General features: G+C 40.1%; 1 protein-coding gene and 1 long non-coding RNA gene across 9 annotated transcripts in view; one reads left to right on the top strand and one right to left on the bottom strand.

Annotated features, from left to right (window-relative positions):
* Nucleotides 1-18,722, top strand: part of SPAG17 (sperm associated antigen 17) — an 89,817-nt gene extending 71,095 nt beyond the window's left edge. For 3 of the 8 annotated variants that reach the window (XM_039559779.1, XM_039559776.1, XM_039559763.1), the window contains exons 31-48: nucleotides 81-257; nucleotides 1,037-1,158; nucleotides 1,334-1,464; nucleotides 3,026-3,153; nucleotides 3,539-3,712; nucleotides 4,407-4,520; nucleotides 5,929-5,974; nucleotides 7,568-7,661; nucleotides 8,101-8,154; nucleotides 9,459-9,561; nucleotides 10,202-10,298; nucleotides 11,148-11,246; nucleotides 11,376-11,527; nucleotides 11,986-12,152; nucleotides 13,019-13,079; nucleotides 14,436-14,580; nucleotides 15,743-15,880; nucleotides 18,555-18,722. In XM_039559779.1, coding sequence (XP_039415713.1) covers nucleotides 81-257; nucleotides 1,037-1,158; nucleotides 1,334-1,464; nucleotides 3,026-3,153; nucleotides 3,539-3,712; nucleotides 4,407-4,520; nucleotides 5,929-5,974; nucleotides 7,568-7,661; nucleotides 8,101-8,154; nucleotides 9,459-9,561; nucleotides 10,202-10,298; nucleotides 11,148-11,246; nucleotides 11,376-11,527; nucleotides 11,986-12,152; nucleotides 13,019-13,079; nucleotides 14,436-14,580; nucleotides 15,743-15,873 — 1,995 coding nt within the window. In that variant the 3' untranslated portion in view covers nucleotides 15,874-15,880; nucleotides 18,555-18,722. Of the gene's footprint in view, nucleotides 1-80; nucleotides 258-1,036; nucleotides 1,159-1,333; nucleotides 1,465-3,025; nucleotides 3,154-3,538; nucleotides 3,713-4,406; nucleotides 4,521-5,928; nucleotides 5,975-7,567; nucleotides 7,662-8,100; nucleotides 8,155-9,458; nucleotides 9,562-10,201; nucleotides 10,299-11,147; nucleotides 11,247-11,375; nucleotides 11,528-11,985; nucleotides 12,153-13,018; nucleotides 13,080-14,435; nucleotides 14,581-15,742; nucleotides 15,881-18,554 lie in introns of those variants that run through there. The other 5 variants (XM_039559770.1, XM_039559782.1, XM_039559796.1 and 2 more) reach the window with 5 other exon arrangements.
* On the bottom strand, nucleotides 7,766-12,417 carry LOC109144158. Its single transcript, XR_002044715.3, has 3 exons — nucleotides 12,270-12,417; nucleotides 8,996-9,046; nucleotides 7,766-8,281 (listed from the first exon to the last, which is right to left on the bottom strand). It is a non-coding gene; the product is annotated as an uncharacterized LOC109144158 (long non-coding RNA).
* Nucleotides 18,723-20,468: the final 1,746 nt, after the last annotated feature.

Raw genomic sequence — 20,468 nt, 5'->3', positions numbered from 1 at the left:
TGTATCTGTTCTTCATTTTTGTGGTACATTTAAAGTTTTCACCTTTGAGGATTGAATCGCTTCCCTTTTTGCTGCCATAGGTTTCACCCAAAAAGGGAGGCTTTCTTTTCATTGATGAAGATTGCTCAGCAGTTTATACGAATGAAGTTTATGATTTCATCAGCAAGGAAGAAAAGAAACAAGCAGGGAGATACATTATGAAACACACTTCCAGCACTATTTGCGAGATGATGGATCCTGAAGGAAATATTTTCAAGGTAAAATGCATGGAAGAAGACAAGTTTCTGCATTCTAATTTTATCTTACAAACTTCTCTCAAAGTCAAATTGTAATATTTAAAGTAGCCAGAATCAGGTCTCTGATATCTTCTTGACTAAGTGATGGATATCCCTTTTTTTTAATATTTATCCGCTTTTAGAGAGACTGAAACAGAACACATGGTGTACAGTTTAGCTCACCTGTAAAGAACCCTTAATTAGCATGATTTGTACTATAGCAAAAAATCAGCTCTGCAAGTGAGGATTAAAAACTGGGTGTGTCAGATTCAGTTCATGGACTGTCCTTTCAGTCATGCTTATTTAAATTGTATCTTGAAAAAGGCATTATTATTCCTTTTTAGGTCATTGTTAGTTATCTTGTTTGAATATGTTAATGTCACATTAGTTAATAAGCACATAGTATTTTCAAGAAGGAAATAGGTATTCACTCAGTAGGTATACATCAATGTCTGTCTTGAGTATACAGTTACCTCCTTGGCCAGTTAGTGAGTAGTTTTGTGTAACAGTCCTTGGGCATTTATTAAATATCATCATATGATATTAGTATTTATGATACAGCATGTCTTTCTAGAGATGTTTTGGATTTTTCCCTGTCTTTTCAGTTTTCTTCTTTATTTTTCCTGTGAGTTTCAGGTTGCTCAACATGAAATGTTTTTTCTGTCTCTCTCACTGGGCTAGGTCATATTAAAGTTCACCAGCAAGTTACTGTTTCAAAAGTATCTTTTAACTCAAGTAATTTCAAATAATTTCTACTATAGGTCATGGTTGATGGCAGCACAGATGTGTGCATTCCCAGCATTGGCTCTGGTGGCAAGGAGGAGAGAAGTTCAGCAGCAGATGAAGTTAACAAACTTATCACGTATGATGAGCATGCCCCCAGGTAAACTGCATTGCATTCATAGCTTAACACTTTCTTTTCTTCACAACACAGTATTTGTACAGGGTTTATAGACTTGTGCTCCATTTGTTCAGTACTCTGTATTTGCACATTTGATGCCACCATGTTGGAGTTCTGCTTTCTTGATACAGCCCCACGTGTGTGTTTGGCTGTGCAGGTTTTTCATCATCTCTGCAGATGGTTCTGGAACGGAGCTCCTGCGGAGGAAGGATGTACTCAAGTACATGGCTGAGGCCTGTAGTGATCCTGCCACTGCAGTCTTGCAGGACCCTGTACAAGAACAGACAGGTAGGAAACTTTTCTTTTCTGACAGACTACTAATAGAAAGAATTGCAAAGTTTCAAAACTGTTATTTGGACAGGAAATATTTTTACCCATGTAAACAAGCATTCACACTTCTGGCAGTGAAAGAAAGGAGTTTGGGGGAAAACTCTGGGAAGCAGAGAGTTAACTGAAGGACACTATTAAGGGATAAGTGAAGAAACAAATGGCATAGCTTTATCCACTTTCAGTCATACAAATGAAAGTGATAACCAAATAGATATATTCTCTGTGTTTATCATAAAAAAATTGAAGGTATCACAGTCTCCATTAATGGTATAGCAATGAAGACAATGATGTCCTGATGTTGACCCTGTCTGTTGGAAAGAATACCTATTAAGAAGCTGAAAAAACATGACTGGAATAGCCAGTCCACCATTAGCCAATACCAACCACCTTGTAGTAGCAAGGCAAGAAGTTACATCCTGGAATGGTTGGTTGTTGTTGTAAAGTTAGTTGGAGATGCTGTGTTTCTATAAAATACACTGTGGTATAACAGGTAGATGCTAACAAAAAAAAAATCTTTTTTAAAGACAGGAAAGTAGGGCTCCCCTGGATATGAGGGGATGATAAGGGAAATTTGCTTCAAGCCATATAGTACTAAGACATATTTCTCATAGATTTATGTCATAAGCATATGGCGTAAAACAGCTTTCCCACTTACTACTCTTATAAGGTATTGCACATTCACAAAAATTCACACAAATGACTGGTTTCCCATTGGAGAAACCAAATAAAATAATTTTGCCATGGGAAAAAGAAAAAAAGAAGGGATGTGGAGGGAGCCAGAAAGATGCAGAAGGTGAAAAGATGAGAAAGATGGAGAGCATACATACTCAGTGAAAATCCCAGTCAAGAAAATCTACTTACAACCAGCAGTCATCATAGTAGTAGATCTGATTTTCCTGACTTCCTGCTCCACCTTTTATAATACTGGCTCTATTTGCCGTGACAACAAGGTTTCACAAGGTTGTATCATTGTGACAAAGTACCTCAGTGTTGATATCCACTTTGAAGGTCACCTGTGGGGTAGATAATAGTAGATTAAGTAAGTTTTGGGTTGGGCTGGAAAAAATATTTTGAAGAACATTGAAATTTATGCAAACAATACAAATAAATCATCCCTAATGGAATCCATCCAGTGAAGTGTAAAATACAGTGAAGAATTATGCATGTTCTAAATATGTTGTACTACTGAGATTAGTATTCAGTAAACATGGGTCAATGCTCTGCTCTTCCTTGTTTGGGATATTCCCCACACTATACAACTGAGCTGTTAATTAAGAATCAAAGCAGGTAGCATAAGCAGTTTATTGTTAAAAATGGCCTGAGTAATCTGAATTTGTATAACTATTCCGTAATCAGCTCAGTGATCTGATATTATCTGTAGCCACAGATACATGGAGTTTTATCTGTTGGTAATAAGATTTTTATGGTTAGGTAAGTAGTTTTTTCTGTAGGTCTGAGACACTTTTCCATTATTTTTTTAATTTGAACTGATTCTTAGCAAAATGTGTCTTTGAACCAGGTATTTTAAGTATTACTGTTCTCTGCCCTATGGCTGAAACATCCCCCTGGGTAATGAAGAAAGAACCAGAGAGTATAGTTCCTCCATTTCTTCAGTCATGGACTCAGGAAGAATCTTCTCCTCCTGAGGTATAATCGTTTCAAAGCTGTCTTTTATGTTAAAGCAATAGATGTTTGTCTCTGTGGGGAAATGAAGCTCTAAACAATGTGAATGTTAAATTCAGTTTATTAAGTAGAGAGGGCAGGGGGTAGGCTATGTCAGGGATATGTGTGGTCCCCTTGGGGTTCTTTTTACACTTAGTGAGGGGATATAGCAATTTTAAGAGGAGTTTATTTTACCAGATGAAGATGTTTTGGAATAGATAAGTTGTTCCCAGGAATCTACTGGCTTTATTGTCTTTAGGACAGTATATGCTTTTCATCTGAGACGCATTGCCAATAGCTGCGTTTTTGGTTGGTTTTTTTTTTAATATAAGTAGCCTCTTGCTCTTTTTGTTTGCTCCTCTCTGTTCAGGGGGAGATCACAGGTCCCCCAGTTGGAACGTGTGTTTGGAAGGGTCTCTGCATCGGATCACCACACTTGCCAGCCTCCATGCGAAAATGTCCCAAAAAACTCCAAATCCGGAGGCTATTCCAGTACAAGCCACTCTGTGCTGAACGAAGAGAAAAGCTGCAGCTTTCCCTCAAGGTAGTACAACCACATTTATTCATTCTTCCAGTAAGCAATAGAGAACAGACAAGTAGACATAAAAATTATTCTTTAATCTGGATACTGATCTTTCAAAGGCAACACTATAAGAAAAGTTCCACACCAAAGCGGCAAGGGAAGTCTCTCCTTTGACCATCTATTGTTGATTTTTAGAGAAAGATGAATGCTATTTGTTAAATTGGGAAGGAAGAACTGAAATTATTAGCACTGACAAAACTGTTGTAATAATTGCATAAATGTCCAATGAAAATACCCTCATTGCTCATAAATCAATATCTAATTAATGGATTTTTTCCAGAATGAAGTATCTTAAATCTTTAGCCACACATCACTTTGTCAGAGCAAAATCAAGATCTAAAGAAAATATTATTCTTCCTTTCTTCCTCTCCTATACGATTAAAGAGATATAAACAAGTGAAAAAGAACTGGCACTGGAAACAGATTGTTTCTGAGAACCTGTCTTTTAGTAAAGTTCTGTACTGCATGTAGCTTTCTGGCAGAGTGGTGTGTTTAGAACCCTTTTTTCCATCCAACTGATTTAAAGAAGTATGGGAAAAGAAAAGTGTTCTTATCTGTAGCAGTTGGTATGATGTTATTGTAAATATCTATTTTAAGCCTACCTCTGCAAACAAAACATCTGCATCTTTCTTGTTCTTTGTCATTGTTCCACCAGGAATATATAGACAACATCTTAAAGCAGGAAGATGAGCTGGAAGAGATGAATGTGAAAGAACCAAGAACAGAAGAGGAAAAGGAGAGTGCTGCAAGTCTCCTTGAAATGACTACAGTGAGCAAAATAAAATTTTTAACTTCTTCTTTCAACAAAACCCTTGTATTGCATTGGAAGTGTGAGCCTTGAAACATTATCCATTAATAAAACAGCAAATGTCAGAGTAGCACAGTGCCAGTTCTGGTGTGGATTAATGGTAAAGCAGAGCCACGCTCACCTTCAGCTGGTCTGAATTCAGCTGGGCTCTGCTGCCACTTGGGGAAGCAATGCTCAAAACACTTCAAGAGTTTGGCTCTCCTGAATGATATGTTCCCAAACACACAGACCAAAATTACTTTCCAGTAATTTACTTTTTTTAATATCCCCCAACATCAGGGTGAAAATGTTTCCAGTCTGTTGTCATTGCACCTGGGAGATTTTTATTTCAACCACAGCCACCTCTATAGTAAGAATTTGAACCCTGCTTTTGGGATAATACAAAAACAGTCTGGAGGAATATTGTTATTTCTGCTTAGCAGCATTTATATATTTTTCTGAAAAATATAATCTGCAAATTTGCATGCATAAATAGAGCACGGAGAGAAAAAGGAGAGTAATAGGTAGTGGGAAAGGTGGGCAAATAGGAGAAGAGGGTCACAACTTTTCTGGAAAAAGGGACAAAGAAATGATCTGTCAGTAACTCCATCTGCCTCTATCCTCTAGGCAGACATTTATTTACTTTGATGAGACCCAGGTGCTGAATCTCACATGCTGCTCAGTCCCAGTGAACTCGTCTAGTGACTAATTATTATTGATTGTCCTGACTACCTTCAGCACATTTCCAGTTACAGATTTCACATTGGACAACCCTTTTCTGAGCAGCAGTCTCTCTGTGCACCTGCTGTGACCCAGGAATCAGTGTCACATTGCTCCCAAGTCTCCAATAGCTCTGTTACAACCCAGACTGCCTGGTCACAGGAACCGTGGTTTCCAGTTAATTGCGTGAGAGTCAGCATGAGAATAAAGGAAACACTTTAGTTTACAGTCTCTTATCCCTCATTCACTTTACTGTAAGCCAGCCACATGAGAGCTCCTCAGTACCAAAGCCTGCAAATTCCTGAACATATTTCCCATTTGACTTGTGACCATGAGTTTTAGATCTTGTTCAAATTCTTTGCAGAAGGATTTAAATTTGATTAGGAATTAGCTTAGTTGATCTACTAAGAAGTAACCACATAAAATACAAAGCTATCTGTGAGGTAGGTCATCAAGAAGGAAACAAATACCTGTTTAGAAAAGGGAAATTGTAATTCATTCCCTTTTTTCCCAGCTTATGTTTTCTAACACACTGAAATACCTGACAATGTGACTACAAGAATGGGGGTAACAAGATAGCACTTGTTTACAATATAAATCCCTTGAACAAGATGCTGTTGTTGTGAATTTTACTTCTCATGTAGTCACAGTTATTCCTTCTTCATTGCAGTCCTTCCCTGACTGGGAGAAGTCAACTGAAAATCTCTGTGATAGAGGTAATAAAAATTGAATACCTATATTTTTAAAATTTAAAATATCATCGTAAGTTTAAAAGCATTGTAATATTTTTTTTAAAGAGGGAATATAAAGGTGAATTCATCTATGTGCTTTGTACATGCTTCTGTGTGACTCTCACAGGTGATTAGAACTTGTTAGCATCAATGATCCAACACCTCTGAAAAACAATTCCTGGTTTTAGGCATGTGTATTTGACATTTTGACTCACATTTCCACATATAGTGAGTTTTCTTAGTTATAAGAACTATGAAAATACTTGGCTACTTCTATACAAGTAACAACTTTTCAGACAAGTTTTTCAAAGTAACTAAGTAAATCGTGGTTGTTTATTACATTTCAAAATCTAATCTCAAACCATCACGTGTTTTTGTTACGTTCACCTGCCTAAGGGAAAAGACGGAGCAATATATTTGCTTTCCCTCATGAATCTCTGTTAACATTGATTAATGTTTTCAATATGTACAAATAAAAATTAAGATGTCTGTTTCTTTTAAAAAGCCCCAAGTATTTTCCATAGAAAAATCCATAACATTCTATCCCATAATGATGCTAGTCTTTAAAGTGTTCTTTTCCTGCCCTTCCTACCTTGTGAAGAGTACTTCTACTTGCTAAAAAAGAGCATACTGTGCAAAGCAAACAGAAACTGCTGCAACAAATACTTGCTGAAGTTTCCTTTCAAATAGAGATGTGATTTTAATGTAGCATTACTAATGAAGAAGACAGTGGGAAAGAAAAGCTCTTTAAAATAGGTAAAAATAAAAAAAGCTGAAAAATAAAATCATATTTTATGGTGAAAAAGCTGACCAAAAAAAACCCCCCACATTTTGAAGTTTGAACTTTTGTAATTCCCAAAACACTAAGAGATATTGTCATAGTCTAATAGGGTCATACCTCTCAAATACTCACATCTCCTAAATTTTGCCACAGAAATTTGTTTTCAGCCAAGGAAATTTCTTCAGAGCCACAATTTAGCTTCAAGGCATAAAGTAAACAACACATTTTACAAAATATGCCAGAGGACAGGGCAACTCTTTAATAAAGTCCCAGAGCTGGTCACAATCTTTAACGTGGAAAGACTGGCATTTCTCCATTATACATACTGAACTAGTAGTTCCTTCCATGAGAATGTTGATTATGGCTGCTTCACAGCCTCAGTTAAGCACAACTTAAGCAAGTTGGATGTAATAAAAGCCCACACTTTTCCTCAGCTGTAGATAGAGACCTCAGAGCACTGCAGTCAGAAAGTGGCTGAATGACTTTTCCTATTCACAGGTATTTGTATCTTGAAAGAACATAAAGATATGTCAGGAAATACAGGGTGGGAAGTGTAAACTTAATCTGCTTCTTGTCCTTTCAATATTGAATAGAGTTTCTTACCTGAAAAAGTTCTGATCTTGATTTTTGGAATGAAGTTCTTTCTGTCTTTTGCCTCACGGTAACAAAGACTCTGTTAGGTTTCCATAGAGTGGCAGAAAGATGCATTAAAAACATATCCTTTGATGTCTTCTCTTCATAACACCTAGCACTGCTTAGCAGAGCACACCCACTCAGTAACACTCTTCACCTTGCAGCCCGTGTGAGTGAGCTGTATGAACAGGCAGTGTTCCAGAGTCACACAGAGAAGACAAGCATTACAAAAAGAGAGGACCAGCAGACGGGGCCAAGGTAGGACACAGCAGCGAGGACTGGTGCAAATGTAAATGACACAAAGGGCGAAACCAAGCACACAGGGAAGGCAATGTGCTTTATTGACTGTCTTCGAGGACTGGGACCTATGGCTCTAGATACATATGGCAACGTCTTACTTGTCCTGTGATTATTTTGTCCCTCTGTGCTTCTCTTTCCTTTTCTGAAAGATACTCCAAAGTTTGTTGGGAAAGGATTTCGGATGTTTCTTTGATTGAATGATCTAACAAAAATGCAGATATGAGCAAACAATTTTGTGCAAACCATACAAGTCCAAGTCAGGAGTCACCTGAGGTGTTTACATAACATAAAAAGCATTTTATTTCCAGGGCTATCTTGTAAATATTGTTGTATTTATAGAACACTGCTAGTTTTCTCATTTCCACTGCTCTTTCTTTTTTTCTTCCTGATGATTCAGTCCAGAAGGAGTAACACTAAAGTCCAAGTGGCAAAGCAAACTAGAACAGAACAGGTAATAATATTAGTAGGATCAAGTTATTTCATGAGCCAGCTTAGTCTACTTTCGTAAAGAATGTTATTGATTTCACCAGGTCTTGGGTGATGGTCCAATGGCTTGCCTGCAAATAATGGGGTGTTTTCTGCAACAGAAATGATAAATAAATGGTTTGAGTCTCTTTTATTTTCCCAAAACCTAACAGCATTACTGTTAATTTACACTAAGCAAAACAAGGCTGAAGTCAGAAGCTCTGTGTTTCATTTCTGGTTCTGCCACTAATGTGGAATGTACTGTATATTAATATTTTCAAATGCTGATGCTTTAGGTTAAAATTCAGGTATTCCACAAATAAAAGCTGATTTTTTCAAATAGAACCCCAGACACATCTGCCATTCAAAGCTTCTCTAGGTAAAACTGTCCCAGCTCTCTCAGCCTCTCCTCACATGAAAGGTCTCCCAAACCCTTAATCACCTTTGTGGCCCTTTGTGCACCAGACAGCTCAAAAATGGACACAGCACTCCACATGAGGCTTTGCATATTGCTTCTTAATTACTTTCTGACTTGCATGAAATAAAAAAGCCTTTTAGAGTTTCAGAGTTACATTTTAATATAGCATTTCACACTGTTTTGGATCCTATTTTAAAAGTTACTTTAAATATATATATCTGAGCAGCCAGCACCCAAGAACATCATGTGCAATTCTGACTCTAAAACCAGTGTTAAAACTCTCAGTATGATTAAGAGTGATAGTTTCATAGCTGGTATTGGACCCTGCAAGTCAGTGAAACTCTAGTAGTGTAAAACTGGGCTAAATCAAGCTAAAAACATGACTGATCTTTACTCTGGTCATCCTTACCTTCAGAAGTTTCAACAGCTTCTTCTGTATCCACAGAGCCATCAAGTCTTTCTGTGATAAAATAAGGAAATTAGATGAGTTTTGCATTCAAAATTTTAGTAATGCATCTAGAATACCAGTTCTTAGCTTTCAGTGTTTGTTGGAAGGTTGGAAAGACACCAGTGGCAGTCCCAGAGGTATTCTATGAGATTCAGAGAAATGGAGCATGTTCTGAGGAGGAGCCCTTCATAGCAGGCAACTCACTGTCCATGTGCATTCTCATCAGACCAGTCAATTCTTAATCCACCCCTAAGAAAATTGCCAATTACAACAATATTACTCCATGTGATGAACAAGGGGAAAAAAATGCCACTTGCCTTTACCAGTTCCATTTCTTAATGCATAATACTGAAAACAGGATGAACTCAGTGATAATGCTTTTTTTCTTTATTTTCCTTACCTACAATGTCAAAAACACACTTAGGAGAGAACTGGATGAACAAAAGACAACATTTATGGCAATAAAAAACAAATTATTTGCTCCGTACTTTGAATCTGAATTCAGCAAGGACTTTTTCCAAGAAAAGGTAATGCAGCTGAAAACTGGATGAGTTGTGTTAGGTCAGGTAATATCTCCCATACTCCCAAAGACAATTTTGGGTTTATATCTCAGCCTCTATTTATCTCAACAAACCACTACAGCAACAAAAGGACAGCTGTGGCAAAATTAATACAGGGGATTATATGCCCTTGTAAAGGAAATCCTATCTTGAAGATGGTATATGTTCACTGAGTACCAACTCTATAAAATTCCTTACATAAACTGTGGAGAGAGTCTGATTCAGAGCAAAGCTCAATCTCAGGTTTTTTAACTTACCCCTCAAACCCCTCTTTCTGCTTATTAGAAGGGGAAGAAGTAAAACTAACACTCCTAATTTAGAGGTGATCTTGTGGGCTTTCCTATTGCAATTGCACCTGGTAAATGCTCTAAGTGCATAAAGCTCTTAGAGGTTGTAGGTTGTACAACCTGTAGGTTGTAATCTGATGTAACTATGTATATCTCTTTTATAGTTACAACTTTGGTTCTGCTTATTTGTTTCCTTTGCACTCCTTTCTTTCTTTTTTTTCCTTTCTTTTTTTGCAGGGGGAGGAGGGTGTCTGCTGGTTATTTTTGCAAGGTGTTTGTTTAGCTGGGAAACCTAAGCCCTCTTTCTTACTTTTCTGTAGTATCCTGATTTGGAAACAATGTCTAAGGAACTTCCTCCACTACAAAAAGAAGAAAGTGTGACTTCCCCTCTAGAGATGATAAGAGAACCCAGTGGAGGTAATCTACTGTGTCTGGCACTGGGTTTGTATCTTCTTCAGGAGGAAGAAGCTCTTGTAGACATCACTGAATGTGGAAGAACCATCAGCTTTGGATGCTAAACTGAAGAACTGGGCTATGAATGAGGGGTGGATAGATGAAAAATGCTCAAGAAAAACTTAAATGGAATAAATAATAATTAGGGGTGGATGAGAAAGAACCGAGGACGCTGAGTTTAGAAAAAAACTAGTATGACTGTAGGGAATATATAGGAAATTTCATTCTGAAACTCAGTGATAAGAGGGAACTGGTGGAAAAGCAATATGGAATAGGAATCATGCAGGCTAAGGACAGATTAGAGAATATGGGAGGGAAGCAGTGAAAGAGTGATCATAATCTTAGTCTTGAGCTTTACAGAACTGAGAGGAATACTTCAGTTCCATTTGAAAAGCAGCCCTGACAAGTTACTGAAATCTTAAAGTGAGATTAAAAGTCATACACAGCAAAGATTGTTATCGGGAAAACAGTCCTCTGTGGGGCTTTACCAGATCCCCACTAATTACCATATTTCCTCATTTTCAATCGCCGTAAGACCTGTGTTGGATTGTCTTTTAGTCCTTTATGGCTTATAGTTCAGTTAGCCAGAGAACAAGAAATGACTAATCACACAATAGGCATTTTTGATCCCTGTCACCCAGTAGAGCAAAATGTCACATGCAGAATTTTCCCAGCCTCTCATGGTTATGTAGACAGCTTTCCGAGATTGTCTAAATTAAAGTGCCAAAGACTGTGATTTTGTTTCTCATGTTTGTGAAAATGATGGTGATCATAAAAATCACTTGACTCAGTTTTCCATTATTTTCCCTTCAGCAGCTGAATTTCCTGATAGCACAAGTGATTCGTCACTTTCATCTGGCCTTCTGCTGCAGGATCCTTCCAAACAAAATGATGGTCCCAGCAGCACAACAGGTACATCAGCCTTCCAGACTGTAGTTGGAGCAGCTTGATACCTTTTTATAACTTTTGACACAATATTTGCAATACAAATTTAAATCCACCCGTCACTTTTTCATGCTTTTGGAAATCTTTCCCTTCCAGACCTAAACAAGGCTCCTATATCAGAAGAGACACCCTTTCAACGTAAAGTTCCAAGTCTGATGGTGGATGTTACAGGACAGACAAGAAAAGAGAAAGTAATATTACCATCATACCTTCAGGGGAAAAAACCAAACATTATACCAAATAAAAAGGTAAAAATAACCTCTTTCTTGACAATATTCATATCCTCTGAGTCATCTCTTTTCCATAAAATCTTCACCCTGGAGCAATACTGGAAGGTATTTTGAATCTGTTCACTGAAACATGGCTGTTGCAATTTATGTATGTTTATTGGTAATTCTGGAAGTACATTTCCTCTCAGCTGCTAGGACAAACTCATTCTGCATCAGGCACCTACATGAAAGCTCTGTTTCCAAAAGAGCAGAGCTTCCCCCGTTTTCCCTGAGACACTTTAATGGCTTAATACGTCTGAAAACTCAAACCAGTATAAATTTTCAGACAGTATTTAAAGTGCCACTTCAGTTTTTGCTCAGATTAGGATGTCTTTTTGTAATTCTTCAAGGTGAGTGGACAGAGGTCAAATGTAGGTTAAGTAACTCTGTACCTGACTTAAGGGCCACCAACTTTGTCTTGTGTTTTGTTTGCAAAGATAGAAGATCCCGTCGCAGGAAAGGTCAGCATATCTTCTCTTGCAACAAGACAGGATCTTACCAGCTTCCATCTCATCCCACCCAGAGTGACATTTGGAGTGCTAAAGGAAGGCTGCACCTATGCAACCACTGTAATCATGAAGAATGTTGGTGTGAACTTCTCAAGGTTTGTTTGAATTCTTAGTACCTGGTTTTTATCTCTCCAAATAGATCCTGACAAAAATCAAGCACAGTTTCTCATGACAGCCACCACTCCAGAGAAAGTGCAGGAATTCTGACTTACAGGTCTGCCAGAGCTTTCCATAAGATGGAGCCATATCCTAGGAATGCCTCCTCTACTGCCTTTCCTTTAACAGCTTCTGGTGCAAGGGCATGCTGGTAAACTGTTCTTCGGGAGGAATGAAATCCACAGGATCAGTTCCAGAGCAGTGCAAAAGTAAAGGTCATATCTGATCTAATGATCTTTAAAAATCTGAACAGCAGGAGGTGCATTCACAAAAGGACTGAATCTCAGAAGTGAAACAATCAGTAAGAAAAGAGGAAGCGAGACTTCTGCTTTAGTTGGTACCATTAAAGATTATTTGCATAAAATTCATACCAGTATCATGCCTTCTGCAATAGAGTCCTATCAAAGGACATTAAATAAATATTGTTATGGATTTTTGAGTGTGCAACACACAGGTGTTTGCCAAGAAGCTGTTTGTACTTCAACTTCCTTTGAATGTTCAGGTTGAAAAAGCAGATGTTTCACATTCTGTTGTAAGGACCAGGCAGTGTTAACAAGCTCTTTAAAGGCTTACTTTGGCCTAATCATCTGCTCCTTTGGGGTTTTTTTGTTAGAAACCTGAGGCTTGGCAAGAAGCCCAGGAATACTGCTGTGGTCCAACTTGTACATTATGATGGAAGGGATGAGCTAAGAAATTCTGCTGGCATTTACAAAAACAGAGGAAGAGCAGGCAGCCTGCTTCTTACATGTGACTTCTCCTGCATGCAACAGTTTCTGGCAAACTGATTCTCTTCTCTTTTTCACAGATTTCGGGTGAAGCAGCCGCCTCCATACACAGGACTGAGAGTGATGTACACACCAGGACCTGTAGGTTACACAGGAGAGCTTTTGGGTTTTTTTCTAGACTCAGCTACCCTCAGGCTAGCTAGCACTCTTGTCTGGGACACCAGCTGTCTGAGAATAGAGCTGCCAGGGTACACAGTTTTGTTTAAAGTTATTTGAAGTGATGCTGTCTTCCACCATCCCTCTGCCGCCTTCAGCTAAGCACCCCATGCACTCGAGTCTCAGCCTGTGCCAGAATGCAGAGGGATAAACATGTTAAGTTTAGTGAAAAGCAGCAGGTCAAGCAGTGAGGTTAAACAGAGCTTTTTCAAAGCAAACAGGATTGCTCTACCACTGCCTCAGTTTTCCCTTCTGCTCAGGGTGTTTGTTATATCTGCTCTGTCTTATGCCTAGACTTAACTTCCTGTCTTGACACCTTCAGGATTTGAACCTAGTAAGCTATTGCCTCAATCCTTTCTTCTCCTGTTTCCAACTGTTCTCCACCTTACATCTTTTATCTAGCAAAGCACCATAGCACATTAAATTATCCCATTAAGCAGGAAGCTTTCATGCTTTCTGCTTTTGTTCAGTCTCTCTTTTCACCTGCCTGTTTTATCTGAAGAAATAGTGCTGGCCAGTCTCCCCAGAGCATCCACGTAATACCAAGCAGTATCTTGCCAATGCATGGAATCAAGAAGCAATGACTTGTGCGGGGAGGCAGTGCCAGAGTGCAGGTCAAACCTCCTAGTCCAGAGCTTCAGCCACAACTCAGTACTTAAAATCATAGAATAGTTTAGGTTGGTAGGGATCTTTAAAGGTCCCAGTTGAGAGAGAAGGATGTTGTGGGGGACTGTGTCAAGGGCCTTACAGAAATCCAGCTAGAGGGCTGGAATAATTTCCATTCTCTTCTTTTCTCCACACATTTGTCCTTTTGTATCTCCCTACCTCTGTGTTCTTTTTAGAACAGAATAGAACATTTTCTTTCATTTGGAAGGGACCTACACTGGCCATCTAGTCCCACTGCCTGACCACTTCAGGGCTGCATGGTATTAAAGACACTGTCCAAATGCCTCTAACACTGACAGGCTTGGGGCATCAACCACCTCTCCTTTGGGTTCTCTCCCAGCTGTCCCAATTCCCCTTTTTCCTCTGGAACCTAAAAGGAAGTTTAAGGGGGGAAAATGCCAACACCTGGCAGTTTTCTTTCAAACTGCCAAGTGAAGAGACAATGTTTTGTACCGACCTTTCTAGCAAGACAGATACTGGGTAACTGGGCAATCCTGTGTGCTGGGCAGTGAGTCTTGCATCAAACACTGAAGAGCCACGTGCTCCCAGGACTGCTGGAGGGGACCATGTATGAAACTTGCACCTTACCTGTGAGTCATCCTCTGTCTCTCCTAGGTGGCAGCAGGCTTGCAGGTTGAACTGGAGATAGAGATTTTGGCCATGGTAATTGGAGGGAAGGACTCTGGTGGTCTTGAAGAAGTTTCCCATGATATTGAAATATTAACAGAGACAGAAACTCTTCTCCTGCCTGTAAAAGCAAATATCCTTTGTTGTATTATTTCTTACACTCACTTTGTAGCATCGACCCTGGGGATCATCTTCCTGTCAGGAGCCTCAAACAGTTTCCAGTGCAGGCTGTCCTTTTCAGAAATACACAAATGGGTGTTTTCAAAAGCACAACAAATGAACAATTTAAGATTCTGATGCCAAAAGCATCAAAGTAACATGGTTTGAAAAGTGGGGAAAGGAAGAATGGCAACTCAGAAAGATGTGGCTTTCAAAAAACCAATTAAAATAATAGGAACTTTTTCCCACCACCCATCATGAAAATACTTTATTACATTTTCGAATCTATAGTAGTATCTGGTGATACAACGTCATGAGCAACAAAATGATGTATCATCCTGATCCTGAACAGGCAAATGGGACAATCCCTGCAGCAGCAAAGATACAAGCACAGAAGCATATTAATGCTGTCAGAAATGAGCCTGTGTGGGTTCAGTGGGCTTTTCAGTTGTTTAACTGAGGACAGCAGTGCAGCAAAGTCAATAGCTATTGTTTCTCTTTCCCTTGTGCTCCAGAAACTACAATGATTTTTTTAGATAAAATTACAGGCTCATTTTTAAGGGCAAGATTAGAAGGGTGAAGTTCTCTTTGACATTCAATCAAATTTACACTTAGAAGTCTGTGAGAAAGGATCCTCTGGAAACCTGTAAAAGAAATAGCAAGGCAAGCTACATCCAAACATGCCAAAAGCTTCATTCAGAGTAAGGACCACCCTTACCAAAGAAAGGAGAGTTTCAGGGTGCTCTGAGCCTGACCAGAGTAATAGATAACAGTGATTCCACTGAGCCTTTATATGCCCTGGCTGTGACATTGAAACTCCCTAAATTTACTTTGCATTGATCCAAAGAAACCTTTCATGCCTATAATTGCAGAGCTGAGCTAGACAGGATGGGTGGCATAGCAGCAAAACCAGCTGCTGTTCTGTTCCCACTCACCCAGTCCTCAGACACAGTTGCAGACCAGCCTCCAAAACATGTGCCCTTCCCCCACATTTACCTGTTCCTTTAATCTTTGAGCTGAGGGCAATAGAACAGCTTCAAGATGTTTCACAACCTTATTTCATTCCTCCCTCCACAGATGTTATTTTAGTTAAAGAAATGTACCAAAACGGTTAGATCCTTACCATGACATTGCACCTGTGTTAGCCAGTGACGTTTATGAGTGCCGCCCAGAAGGATACCCCCAGGGGGGGATGGCAGCAGCAGTCCAGGCAGTTCCCACAAGCCCCAAGCCACGGTTACGGATCACACTCCCACGAAAGCCTTGAAGTTAGTGTAAGTACTGGATGCAGTCACACCAGCTGTAAATTAAAGTAGTTGTTTTACCTCCTCTTTGCTTCATCAGCAGCATCCTGAACAAACCTCATGCAAATGATGCATCTGTCACACTGACTTGGTAACTGTGACAGGAGAAGGGAAACACTGGATGTCATTAACCAAAGCACTACAAGAGAACTGCAGATTATTGCAACTGCTCAGCTTAGCAGAGGCACTCACAGCAGAGCAGACGCCTCAGTTCTGTCCCAAATCCTTCACTTACTGTCTCCACATTAAACAAGTCCTTGAGCCTCCTGGCAGCTGGATTTATTACAGTTAAGCTCTAATAAATCAGCCTCTCTTTAACATTTTCCACTTTCTAAAACCAAATCTTACTGGTGACCCATTGACATTGACAGCAAGTCTAACAAGGGCCAGGAGTCTTACAGATAGGGCAGCCTTAATGTGACAAGTTCAAATACACACAACCCTCTGCACACAGTTTCATTCAGCACATTTCTGTAGCCTTACAGAATCAGTCTACATGAACAATCAGAGAATATCCTGAGTTGGAAGGGACTCACAAGGATCAGGTCCAACTCCTGGCCCTGCACAGGACAGCCCCATGAATCATACCATGTGCCTGAGAGCGTTGTCCAAACACTTCTTGAGCTCTGTCAGGCTTGGTGCTGTGACCATTTCCCTGGGGAGCCTGTTCCATTCCCCACCAATCTCTGGGTGAGGAACCTTTCTTGATATCCAACCTTACTCTTCTCTGACACAGCTTCAGGCCATTCCCTCGGGTCCTGTCAGTGGTCACCACAGAGAAGAGATCAGTGCCTGCCTCTCCTCTTCCCCTCATGAGGAAGCTGCAGACTGCAGTGAGGTCTCCCCTCAGTCACCTCCAGGCTGAACAAACCAAGTGACCTCAGCCCCTCCTCACACGGCTTCCTCTCCAGACTTTTAATCTTCATAGCCCTCCTTTGTATGCTTTCTAAGAGTGTCTTAGAATGGTTAAGTCTTCCCTGACAACAAGAAAGCCTTACTGGGAATTCCTCACAAACCACCAGTCAACATGTTTAACATTAGGCTGGTGTTCACGTCACCCCCATGAGCTCAGGCACTCTACAATACAATCAATGGTGACAGTTCATAAACAGGAACCCTATGGATGTCTCTTCTCAGCTCAACAGTCCCTGTTTGCTTATGTGTAACACTGACATCATCTTTTCATCCTTTCAACTTAAACATCTGTAGGCCTGCCATCTTATCTAACCAATCAGCAAAGAAATCCCAGCTGTATCTCATTTCCTCTCCTCTGGAGAAAAAGTAAAGCAACCACATCAGTCAGCTCTCAAAAACTTCACAGCCATGTACCTCTGACTGCTGCATCTGCTCTAGGACTGCCCAGTATACATCAAGTATCGCTTTTTTCCCTGATTAAATATCTTCTTACCTTTTCCAGTGTGGAATTTTACTCCCAGAGTAACACACAATTACAGTCTAGAGAAACAACCAGTTTAATGCCTTCCAGCTTAGGGATTTACAACCTGGAGTTCATCATGAAGGAAGTTTAAACAAACTTCTCTCACTTCGTGTTGAAACAGAAGAGAAATACTCACCCAGTCAGTTCACATTTTAGTGAGACACCCCCAGTTCAAAGAGAAATTCTGATCAGGGTTATCTTCCATGACAAGCACCAAGGGAAAGAAATTAACTACACGGTATTCTCCTCTGACATGGCTAATCCAGCTAATCATAGCTGCTGTCACCACAGCCAAACCTCCCTTCTCTTCTGACCGTGTCCTTTTGTGAATTGATTGATAATTCCTACTGAAGCTGGCTGCAGCTATCCCGTGCTACCTAAACAACTGCACCTATGCCTTTTTGAACATTCCTCCCCTCAAAATCTCCTAGACTCAAAACCATATCCATCTCAGACATGTCAAGGAACTCTGGATTGGTTGGTTTAGTCTCCCGAAACAGGAAACACTGACACTCCTAGGTTAAATCCTGTAACTGGTTAAATAGTCTTGTTCAGCCATCCAGAAGAGAAACAGTCAAGTCACTGCAGAGGCACCGTGACAACTTTCTAAGTTCCTATCACCTTTCCCAGGTGGTTATCACCAGAGCCAATGATTGTCTCCACTGAGACTAGAAACTTCCCTGCAATATTACACTTGATCAGAAATTTGCCACATCTCCTAGTAGAGACCAACAAGCAAAAATCACTAATCAAGAACCACCTGACCAAACTTAGTCCTATCTCATTTAGATTTCTGCAGTTATTTTGCATTAATATTTAAAACATTTCAAAAAGATTCTCTTAATATACTCATAATTAAACACCGCACAGGAAGCTGCCCATGAAAGTCTTCAGTATTCCTAAGTAGACCATCCATCCTGAATCTGAGGTTATGATTTTTATGCCATTCTGTTTGTGCAATAAAAGCAAACTCTTAATCTACTTGAAGCCCCTGTAAGGACTCTGTCTCATCTTGTTCCCTTCCAACTGCAAAAGGCCAAATCTACTGAAGCCAGTCCGTAGCAATTACAGTGCTCACACAACACTTACAACGAATCTGGATGTAATTATTGGGTTTGCTTCAACAACTGTGCAAAGGTAGAGCTGGGGTTTCTTGTTTTTGTCTTCTTTCCATTCGTGTTAATTTTCTGTCCTCTTCCACTACAGGTTAGACCCCAAGAAGATCAACATGAGGACCAGCAACACTGAAATACCTACATTTTAGTCCAACCTTATGGAAACATCCCAATGTATTTTTTTCATTTATTTAATCAGATTAAATGAGAATAAATACTTTGCCTGTTCCCTATTAATGGGAAAGGTGGTTCAAAAGTTGCACAATCTCCTGCTTTGGCTGTCTGAAATGCAAACAGTGGAAAGATTACTGTATTTCAACCCTACTACAAAGCAGTGCTGAATGGTTCCCAAGAAGTTTGTTTTTAAAAGAGATTAGGTTTCTAATAACCTGTGCTGAGGCACCTGAAATCTTTTTCGGGTACTGGGAATGCACCAGGTTTCAATGCAGTCAGCTGTGATTCTTCAGGAGCTGCTGACCTGTTCTGATTTTCTAATTCCTAAGTTTCTGTTTGCTTTCACCATCACAGGCTTAACTTTCTGTGTGTTCACCTACCTGTGATTAGCTGCGAACACCAGATGGGGGTTGTGAGTACACGAAGTTACACTTGACAGAGAGGGATTCTTACACCCTCTTGTTCACAATCACACATGAGCACCTTCAAATGCTCATCTGCTCATCGCTCGTCATAGTGGAAGACTGAGCCACTTAGAGGTGGTCTTTTCCCCCTCCTTGTTCCTACCTACAGCAATGACTAAAAGAAAGATCACAGGCTCTTTTTGAGCCATCGTATTTGTGTATCCAAGCACAGCTCTGCTTCAGGTTTATGAATTCATTTCTAGCAAGGTGCTTTCCCATACTTCATTCTTTTTCCAACATGTGACATCCTGAGAGAGATGGGGAATTTTCCTTGATGTATGCAGATGACTTGTTCTCTCAACACTTCACAGTGACTGGGAATCCCATGACTGGGCATTAATAGTAGCTTTCACCAGTGTGAAATACGAATGCCAGTTCTGAACCCTCCCATCCACACTGTTAGGTGAGATACATATTCTAACAACACAGATTTAAGCTTGCCCTGTACTTGCAAGTGCTTTCCTGCTCATGTTTGTAAATCCAGGGAATTGCACCCCAAGAATGGGCAAACTGATGTCCCAAGGAAATCAAAATTCCTATGGGTGGATTGTTGGCACAGGACAGAGCTCTTCCATGTAAAGCATATGCTGGGCTCTCTCAGTAGCCACCCGAATACTGCATTAGTACAGACCAGTCACAAGTGATACAAATCTGAGAACCGGGGGAAACTTCAATGGGGCAGCCTGTCAGCAGCTAGGGAGAGAGAACAACAACTTTCCCACGCCTGAAAGACCTTTTCTCCAAGGATTCTTCCCTAATACCAGTGACAGCAAACAAGACAAAGGTCAAGGAATTCCACCTCTTCCAACTTGGATCAGAGGATACCTGTCATCATTATAAGATGACTCTGCATCCCAAGCCACTCTTCTATACCACCATTTACATCCTTCTCATCAGTCCCTGAGTTCATGTGCCCATGGCCATGTTTTTTTCTCCCAGGCCTCCCAGGGGATGATCAAACAGCAAGCAGCTCATTACACAGCATCCATAACACCTATTTCCTTTTATTAGGATAAACAGAGGCACAGTCAGCCTTCCCCCTTTGGTACCTGGTTTTGGCATATCTCTCCTCAGTCACCTCAGCTGAGGGTGCACTTTGGTGTCACAAGCCACCTCTCCATCTGTAACATTTGTTTTTCCAGCGGGCTGGCCCATTTCAGCAGCAGCTGATGTGGATAACAGATGTCAGCTGACTTTACCAACAAAACCTATCACCCTACAGTGCCTCCTCTTCCCCATCATAACCCCTCTTATGAGGGTCTATTTTGGGAGTAGTAAAGGAAAAGAACGGAATAAAATTAAATAGAACAGCATAAGTCAGGATACAGACATGTTTGAGTGCAGCTGTTTGATCACAAGTTTCATCC

Source organism: Corvus cornix, chromosome 1, assembly GCF_000738735.6.
Source record: "Corvus cornix cornix isolate S_Up_H32 chromosome 1, ASM73873v5, whole genome shotgun sequence".
Classification (NCBI taxonomy): Eukaryota; Metazoa; Chordata; class Aves; order Passeriformes; family Corvidae; genus Corvus; species Corvus cornix.
This window is presented reverse-complemented; position numbering and strand designations above follow the sequence as displayed.